This window comes from Nymphaea colorata, chromosome 2 (genome assembly GCF_008831285.2).
Source record: "Nymphaea colorata isolate Beijing-Zhang1983 chromosome 2, ASM883128v2, whole genome shotgun sequence".
Lineage (NCBI taxonomy): Eukaryota > Viridiplantae > Streptophyta > Magnoliopsida > Nymphaeales > Nymphaeaceae > Nymphaea > Nymphaea colorata.
In genome coordinates this window covers 34,937,173-34,947,006 of record NC_045139.1, presented here as the reverse complement: position 1 = coordinate 34,947,006, position 9,834 = coordinate 34,937,173, and the positions used below count along the sequence as shown (strand labels likewise).

Sequence of the window (9,834 nt, the reverse complement as noted above, 5' to 3'; positions counted from 1 at the left end):
ATGAAAGTTATTCACCCGTGCCTTGTCCTCTGGGGAACTTGACCCAGATGTTCCCCGACCACCAGGGAGCACACCCGGGGAGCTCGACCTTTATTAGGGAAAAAATATAAAGAAACCTATACAGACGAATTTCACAATTAGCGTTAGCCCCTTCACCGGTCAACTTTTGAACATTTATAACACCAGTTCCCACCTTGAATTAAATGAAGGCCTGTTCAGCACTAACAAGAATTATACAAAACAAATGCACTGAAAAGTTGGAGGACATGACCTATTCCCAGACTTACGAAAGAGGCACTACAAATCATCACAAAGCAACGCAATAGCAGCTCCCGTGAAACAAAACCACGTAAAAAGACAACCGTGGCAGCAGCTCTCGGGAAACAAAACAACAGACAAACGTTCGACTCGCTCTTTCTCGGAATTCACAGAGTATCCCATTCGAAGGAAGAAAAACCTCGTCCAACGAAGGAGCAAAGGGCGGAACTCATCGCCCTTTCAAATGAAAACAGACGTCCAGAACCACTAAAAATTAAAAAATCAGCGGCAACTCGAACACACGACCACGTCAAACCAGAAAGATCGATCCCTAACCTGATTCCGAAACATCGGAGAATCGTCGAGCTTCGCGAAATGCGTCATGATGATGACCCGATCGTCTCTTCGCCCCGCACCGGATCCTATTCAAAGTCACGCTGCCTCCACGATCCCGACTTCCTCCCGCCCTACACCGTCCATCTGCTCGTCTCTCAGGCAACCGTAGATAACCTGCGCCCTCAAAGCGCTAAATTTCCAGAAGATCTCCGGAGAAAACAACGTGCGGACCCCCAGAACACGCGCCTCCGTTCCAGAATCTCGTCCAATCGGAGCTCCCCTCGCTCCTCCGGCGATCGAGCAAGCATGAATGGATCATGAGAAAACGGAGAAAGAGAAACAGAGCTCCAATTCCCGATGGCAAGGAGACCCAGGTCGCCGGAAAAGAAACGGGCAGTCAAAATTTTTGCGATTACCTAGGCACGCTCTTTTTTGGCCTTTGCCTTTATCTCTCTCCGTCTCGACTAACGAGCCAAGCATCCGAAGCAGAGAGAAAAGGGGGGAAGACTGAAGAGAAAGGGAGGGAGCGAACGCTCCCGCCTCGATACTTCGTCTGACGGAAGATTATCAGACCGGCCGGCCGGCCGGCCGGCAATCTCCCGCGCTTTTCAGTGGCAGTGGATCCCGCAAGCGAGTGGGCCCAGGTCCCAAATCCCTTCTCCGGCGAAAGCCACTGAGACCAATCATTCTCTTCCTCTCCCATGGGACCCACAGGTTATATGCGCTCATTCTCTTGTCGACGGCACGTGCGGTTGCTTCTACCTGAAGCGAAGCGTACGCTGGCTTTAGTTTCCCGCCACAACCGATCGCCGATCGGTGATGCAAACGGATCTGGGCATTTGGATTCCAACCCAAAGGCTAGTATCGAACTTAGGTCCGACTACGGGTTGGAGCTTTGGCTTTCAGCCTTAGTAAAACAAAATTTTACAAAATTATGTTCAAGTTTTGACTAAATAACGAAAATGCTCCTAAGCTTAAATTCTGGTTTTTCCTTTTTTAGCTGCTTAATATTAACGTAGATATCAAGCAGAGCAGGTGATGATTTGTGAGGGGTTTTATGTGATGTGTTTGTAAATGACTAAAATACCCTTATTAGTTAAATGGAAGACCCATCCTTTATAAGGATAACAAAAGAATTTAACATTTTTTCTCTACATAAAATTATGAAAATTCCTTTTGGGATAATACGAAACTAGGTCTTAGATATGAAGTGGTCAAATAAAAGAGATCAAAACTTGATTCTACTTTTGTTCTTTTAAAAGTTTTTTCATAAAAATGTTTTCTCAAGCACGTTGGTCAAAGTTTGGTGGTTTTCTTTATTTCCATTGTTAGACTTCAAATCAAGGGTGGGCCCCACTTCAAATTTTTTCACTTTACATGTAAATTAAAAAAAAATCACTTGTTATATATAAAAATTTTGAAAATTTATATTTCAACCGTAGTCAAAATTTAAAAACTTTAATTCGGCTCCCTCGTGAATAATTTTTAGTCTTGCCCTTGCTACAATGGGTAGAACTCTATTTCATGAGAGGATTTAGGAATTTGAGACCAAAATATAATTTTTCTAAGCTTTTTATATAGGTTAAACTAATTTTTTTTAAATTTTACATGTTAAATTGTAAATTTTAAAAACCTGAGGGACCCATAGCCCTTTGTACTTTTGTTTTTACTTCAATTGATAAGTGTACCACTCTTCACCTAAGTTTCAACTCTCCAGTCAAATTTATTGTCGTATTTTAAAGAACGGAAGGCTACAATAGACAATATAGCCTTATACTTTGAGGGACTACCCATTGAAGATAATATTGAAATATGGTTTTGAGATTGAACTTGTATTTGTCAACTTCACTTGTAATGCACAATATAATCGCTCCCACATAATTGCACTTATATTGCCCATAACACCATGGCCCCCCAATAATGCCTTAAATGACTTTAGAAGAAGAGCAACAAAGACATACGTTGAGCAGCTTTTCCGTTCCATTCTTTTAAAGCCAAAAACCTACTTATCAACCACAACAAGTCTTCTCGCTTTAACTTTTTATTGAAAGAGATAAAATAAAGATAAACTGCACAAAAAGGAACAACACCCGCAAACAAAGACAAGAAGTGCTGCAATAAAAAAAGCCAAAAGAATCCTCTCACCATTGGCTGCATGTAGGCTGGACACCGGCCTGGCTGCCACCGGGTACTCGCTCGATTCGGACCCAAAAAAAGAACCTGAGTTGAGTTGATAATGAGTTTATTTATTTATTTTTAATTATATATATTATAATTTTTATTAAAAATAATTTTTAAATTTAATCGGCTGAGCTCAGGCCCAGGTTTTGGATGTCGGTGCAGCCCGGTTATCGAGCCGGGCTGGGCTGGCCCGATGCCCAAACTTATCTGCCAGCCAGCTAACTACTAGGTTTTACCTGGGGTTGCCTTAAAAGCAATGGCAGAGCAAAAAAAAAATTAACTGGAGAGGCACTCGTTTATAAATAGTCATATGTTATATGTACTTTTTTTTTTTTTTGGGTTGGTCGAGCTTTAGATCTAACAAACTTCATGAAGCCTGAGCACTCGGTCAAGCCGCTGCTAGGTACCCGTTCCCAGCCCGACTTAGGCCCCAGGCTCCGGTGGCAGAAAAACGATTTTGGGCATGGAAGAAACGTGGATTGCCTCCACTTTTACCAAAAGCCTGGTTTAAGAAAGTTTTCTACCAAGCCTTCAATAAGAAAATATACCATGAATACTAGACATCCGATAAAATCGGAGGCGCACTACTTACACATCCACCTCATACTGAACCAGAGTCTAAGCTTTGCTATTTTCTGTTTCTTGCAGAGCTCCAAACTGAATCAAACAAAGTATGAAGGAAGTGCCCGATCCCTGTGAAAGCTGAGACAGGAAAGAACAGAGAAGTAAGGCAAAAGACCAACATGTGTGGACATTGACAGAGAATTGCAGCCAACAAATTGCTGGTAAAAGAAGACATAAAGCAAAAAGGTTGAGAGTATTGCATGCCTTCACAGCGCCTCTTTCATGTGCTTGAGCAGTGTCCAATAAGGCATGATACCAACGCCTCTCCTCCCAGGGGGAGAGTTGATCAGCAAGTCACGTTCTTCACTTGTAAAGCTTTTCTTTTACTTGGAAATATCCCTTCTCCTCCCAACCTTGAAAGCTCTTTTGAGTAAATAAGGATTGTGGGAAAAAAAAAAATTAAAATGTCATCTACTTTATAAAAAATTCAAAAAATAACTTTGACTAAATTAAGATGACATTTTAATTTTTTTTTTTCCACAATCCTTATTTACCCACAAAGAGAGCTTTCAAGTTGGAGGAGAAGGATATTCCAAGTAAAAAGAAAAGCTTTACAAGTGAAGAACGTGACTTGCTGATCAACTCTCCCCCTGGGAGGAGAGGCGTTGGTATCATGCCTTATTGGACACTGCTCAAGCACATGAAAGAGGCGCTGTGAAGGCATGCAATACTCTCAACCTTTTTGCTTTATGTCTTCTTTTACCAGCAATTGTTGGCTGCAATTCTCTGTCAATGTCCCACACATGTTGGTCTTTTGCCTTACTTCTCTGTTCTTTCCTGTCTCAGCTTTCACAGGGATCGGGCACTTCCTTCATACCTTTGTTTGATTCAGTTTGGAGCTCTGCAAGAAACAGAAAATAGCAAAGCTTAGACTCTGGTTCAGTATGAGTGGATGTGTAAGTAGTGCGCCCTCCGATTTTATCGGATGTCTAGTATTCATGGTATATTTTCTTATTGAAGGCTTGGTAGAAAACTTTCTTAAACCAGGCTTTTGGTAAAAGTGGAGCAATCCACGTTTCTTCCATGCCCAAAATCGTTTTTCTGCCACCGGAGCCTGGGCCTAAGTCGGGCTGGGAACCGGGTACCTAGCAGCGGCTTGACCGAGTGCTCAGGCTTCATGAAGTTTGTTAGATCTAAAGCTCGACCAACCCAAAAAAAAAAAAAAGTACATATAACATATGACTATTATAAACGAGTGCCTCTCCAGTTAATTTTTTTTTGCTCTGCCATTGCTTTTAAGGCAACCCCAGGTAAAACCTAGTAGTTAGCTGGCTGGCAGATAAGTTTGGGCATCGGGCCAGCCCAGCCCGGCTCGATAACCCGGGCTGCACCGACATCCAAAACCTGGGCCTGAGCTCAGCCCGATTAAATTTAAAAATTATTTTTAATAAAAATTATAATATATATAATTAAAAAATAAATAAATAAACTCATTATCAACTCAACTCAGGTTCCTTTTTTGGGTCCGAATCGAGCGAGTACCCGGTGGCAGCCAGGCCGGTGTCCAGCCTACATGCAGCCAATGGTGAGAGGATTCTTTTGGCTTTTTTATATGCAGCACCTTCTTGTCTTTGTTTGCGGGTGTTGTTCCTTTTGTGCAGTTTATCTTTATTTTATCTCTTTCAATAAAAAGTTAAAGCGAGAAGACTTGTTGTGGTTGATAAGTAGGTTTTGGCTTTAAAAGAATGGAACGGAAAAGCTGCTCAACGTATGTCTTTGTTGCTCTTCTTCTAAAGTCATTTAAGGCATTATTGGGGGCCATGGTGTTATGGGCAATAATAAGTGCCAATTATGTGGGAGCGATTATATTGTGCATTACAAGTGAAGTTGACAAATACAAGTTCAATCTCAAAACCATATTTCAATATTATCTTCAATGGGTAGTCCCTCAAAGTATAAGGCTATATTGTCTATTGTAGCCTTCCGTTCTTTAAAATACGACAATAAATTTGACTGGAGAGTTGAAACTTAGGTGAAGAGTGGTACACTTATCAATTGAAGTAAAAACAAAAGTACAAAGGGCTATGGGTCCCTCAGGTTTTTAAAATTTACAATTTAACATGTAAAATTTAAAAAAAATTAGTTTAACCTATATAAAAAGCTTAGAAAAATTATATTTTGGTCTCAAATTCCTAAATCCTCTCATGAAATAGAGTTCTACCCATTGTAGCAAGGGCAAGACTAAAAATTATTCACGAGGGAGCCGAATTAAAGTTTTTAAATTTTGACTACGGTTGAAATATAAATTTTCAAAATTTTTATATATAACAAGTGATTTTTTTTTAATTTACATGTAAAGTGAAAAAATTTGAAGTGGGGCCCACCCTTGATTTGAAGTCTAACAATGGAAATAAAGAAAACCACCAAACTTTGACCAACGTGCTTGAGAAAACATTTTTATGAAAAAACTTTTAAAAGAACAAAAGTAGAATCAAGTTTTGATCTCTTTTATTTGACCACTTCATATCTAAGACCTAGTTTCGTATTATCCCAAAAGGAATTTTCATAATTTTATGTAGAGAAAAAATGTTAAATTCTTTTGTTATCCTTATAAAGGATGGGTCTTCCATTTAACTAATAAGGGTATTTTAGTCATTTACAAACACATCACATAAAACCCCTCACAAATCATCACCTGCTCTGCTTGATATCTACGTTAATATTAAGCAGCTAAAAAAGGAAAAACCAGAATTTAAGCTTAGGAGCATTTTCGTTATTTAGTCAAAACTTGAACATAATTTTGTAAAATTTTGTTTTACTAAGGCTGAAAGCCAAAGCTCCAACCCGTAGTCGGACCTAAGTTCGATACTAGCCTTTGGGTTGGAATCCAAATGCCCAGATCCGTTTGCATCACCGATCGGCGATCGGTTGTGGCGGGAAACTAAAGCCAGCGTACGCTTCGCTTCAGGTAGAAGCAACCGCACGTGCCGTCGACAAGAGAATGAGCGCATATAACCTGTGGGTCCCATGGGAGAGGAAGAGAATGATTGGTCTCAGTGGCTTTCGCCGGAGAAGGGATTTGGGACCTGGGCCCACTCGCTTGCGGGATCCACTGCCACTGAAAAGCGCGGGAGATTGCCGGCCGGCCGGCCGGCCGGTCTGATAATCTTCCGTCAGACGAAGTATCGAGGCGGGAGCGTTCGCTCCCTCCCTTTCTCTTCAGTCTTCCCCCCTTTTCTCTCTGCTTCGGATGCTTGGCTCGTTAGTCGAGACGGAGAGAGATAAAGGCAAAGGCCAAAAAAGAGCGTGCCTAGGTAATCGCAAAAATTTTGACTGCCCGTTTCTTTTCCGGCGACCTGGGTCTCCTTGCCATCGGGAATTGGAGCTCTGTTTCTCTTTCTCCGTTTTCTCATGATCCATTCATGCTTGCTCGATCGCCGGAGGAGCGAGGGAGCTCCGATTGGACGAGATTCTGGAACGGAGGCGCGTGTTCTGGGGGTCCGCACGTTGTTTTCTCCGGAGATCTTCTGGAAATTTAGCGCTTTGAGGGCGCAGGTTATCTACGGTTGCCTGAGAGACGAGCAGATGGACGGTGTAGGGCGGGAGGAAGTCGGGATCGTGGAGGCAGCGTGACTTTGAATAGGATCCGGTGCGGGGCGAAGAGACGATCGGGTCATCATCATGACGCATTTCGCGAAGCTCGACGATTCTCCGATGTTTCGGAATCAGGTTAGGGATCGATCTTTCTGGTTTGACGTGGTCGTGTGTTCGAGTTGCCGCTGATTTTTTAATTTTTAGTGGTTCTGGACGTCTGTTTTCATTTGAAAGGGCGATGAGTTCCGCCCTTTGCTCCTTCGTTGGACGAGGTTTTTCTTCCTTCGAATGGGATACTCTGTGAATTCCGAGAAAGAGCGAGTCGAACGTTTGTCTGTTGTTTTGTTTCCCGAGAGCTGCTGCCACGGTTGTCTTTTTACGTGGTTTTGTTTCACGGGAGCTGCTATTGCGTTGCTTTGTGATGATTTGTAGTGCCTCTTTCGTAAGTCTGGGAATAGGTCATGTCCTCCAACTTTTCAGTGCATTTGTTTTGTATAATTCTTGTTAGTGCTGAACAGGCCTTCATTTAATTCAAGGTGGGAACTGGTGTTATAAATGTTCAAAAGTTGACCGGTGAAGGGGCTAACGCTAATTGTGAAATTCGTCTGTATAGGTTTCTTTATATTTTTTCCCTAATAAAGGTCGAGCTCCCCGGGTGTGCTCCCTGGTGGTCGGGGAACATCTGGGGTCAAGTTCCCCAGAGGACAAGGCACGGGTGAATAACTTTCATGACAATATCAGCGTTTTCTCTTTCTGGCCATCCTTAAAAAAATCATGTCTGATCTTCGTGCGAAGCAAAAATGGAAAGAAGCGCAATCTAGTTTTTTATTGTTATGACCCTGTCTGATGGGTAGGGGATGTCCTTAAGGCGCCTTTCTCAAGGGTTTATCTAGCTGCCTGCGCGTTTGCTTTTTGCATGCGTTTATTACCAGTACTGCACGTTGTTATGTCTTAACGGTATGTTGTGATTGCTTTCATAGTTACCTCGCATTTCGATCTTGATTTGAAGTCTGACAGAAATATACAAATTTTAATCGTGTCACTGACTTTGGTCACTCTGTTCCTCCTAACTTGAACATGTATATGTGATTCTGTATCTAATGCCTTAACTAATTTGATCAGATTCAGTTGATGGAAGAAAGTGCGGAAGCATTGAGAGAAAGAAGTCTGAAGTTCTACAAAGGATGTCGCAAATACACGTATGTGTACTCTTGTTTCTCTACTTAAAACTTTATTGGTGGTTTGTCGTGCTCAAATTGTACAGGACCTGTGTGATTTGTATGTTCAAATTGTTTGTTTTGTTTTTATATAAATACTTATGTTATATATATGCATGTAGATACTTCTACACATGCGTGTCTTTGTGTATAAAAAACAAACCATGGATGCATTGCTTGTATGACGATTGTCATGCTTTCATATGTATTATCATATTTAGTAAGGGAGAAGGTGGAGGACTGAATGTTGCATCCTAGTAAATGCAAGCAATGTATGTCCTTTTCTCCTTTATTAGCATAACACCATTAGATCCCTCTTGGTCCACTGTCAAGGGTATGTATAAGTATGCATGCTTTATGGTTGATTAGTTTCTGGTGTTGACATCAGTGAAGGACTTGGTGAAGGATATGATGGGGACATTGCTTTTGCAAGCGCTCTTGAGATGTTTGGAGGAGGCCACAATGATCCCGTTAGTATTGCTTTTGGAGGTTTGCTTCTCCCGTAAAAATTTGTTCTGCACTGTTTCTCTTGTTACCAATTATTATAGAGTTTTTCTATGTGTGGACTCTCTCTCTATCTCTTTATGTGCATATATATATATATATATATATATATATATATGGGCAGTTCAGTGCTCCCATATGCTGGATCGTTAAAAATTTAAAATTTAGAAATTTATCACTAAAAAAAATCATTAAACTGCCATTAGCCACAGTTCATAGAGGTGACAGTTTACGGTGGCTGTAGCAATGATTTATGTCCTTTCTAATGATGAAATTTTAAATTTTAATCATCTAGCAAGTATCCGGCACATGGCAGCTATATATATATATATATTTCAATCAATCAAATTGCTAAGCTTTCAAATATTGCTAAAAATGTCTTCCCCCCTAAAAAGTCCCTTTCATGTGTACTTTAAATATATCTTTTATTTATATTTTAAATGTTCAAAAACCATTCTAAGTGTTTGTCTATCATTTTGTAAGGAAGTAGTAGAAAACTTAGATTTTTCATAATCTTTTCTGTTACTTTTAAAAAGCTTTCAATTTTTGTAAAATTTTCTAGACCTTTCAAAGAAAACAAATGCTTGGAAAAACTTATGAGTGCAAGAAGTTCCTAATGACGATATTTGTGATTATGGTCTACATACATGCATGTAAATGTATGAATGGTCCTGTTTATGTGAGCATTGAGCGGTTCAGGCTTGTTATCATTTTGTAATTTGGCACCAAGATTTCATGTGTTATCATGCTGCTTTATTGTAGTGGTTACTACAAGTGAATGACATTCTTGTTATTTTAGGCCCTGCTATGACTAAATTTACCATTGCATTGAGGGAAATTGGCACCTACAAGGAGGTTCTACGTTCCCAGGTAAATGGTTGGATCTAACGTCTACAATTATTAATTTTTAAATAGCTGTGAGCTCAATGGTGTAGATCTTACCTCATTAAACATACACCTTTTTGGTCAACCTATTCTATGAGGCTTGATTGACTAGATCTGTCAAAAAGGGTTGGGATCTGCTAGACAAGGGGTCCGAACCTAGGGGTGGTCGGGTCATTAGAGGATCTATTCATTTCATTATGGTTAGCCTAAATGTTTGCAATTTTGCATGAATGGTTGGTGGTAAAATCCTGTCCGGAACTTCCAGATCTATGCCACAGTGTGGGTCACAAAAAAC

At 40.6% G+C, this 9,834-nt stretch overlaps 1 protein-coding gene across 24 annotated transcripts in view; it reads left to right on the top strand.

Annotated features, from left to right (window-relative positions):
• LOC116247718 (ADP-ribosylation factor GTPase-activating protein AGD3-like) overlaps window positions 1-9,834 on the top strand; it is a 32,724-nt gene that overhangs the window by 10,366 nt on the left and 12,524 nt on the right. For 2 of the 24 annotated variants that reach the window (XM_031619990.2, XM_050076075.1), the window contains exons 1-4: window positions 6,384-7,068; window positions 8,056-8,132; window positions 8,539-8,639; window positions 9,454-9,524. The exons of 15 other annotated variants lie outside the window; for them this stretch is intronic. In XM_031619990.2, coding sequence (XP_031475850.1) covers window positions 7,021-7,068; window positions 8,056-8,132; window positions 8,539-8,639; window positions 9,454-9,524 — 297 coding nt within the window. In that variant the 5' untranslated portion in view covers window positions 6,384-7,020. Of the gene's footprint in view, window positions 1-6,383; window positions 7,069-8,055; window positions 8,133-8,538; window positions 8,640-9,453; window positions 9,525-9,834 lie in introns of those variants that run through there. 7 more of the 24 variants (XM_050076082.1, XM_050076095.1, XM_031619989.2 and 4 more) reach the window with 6 other exon arrangements.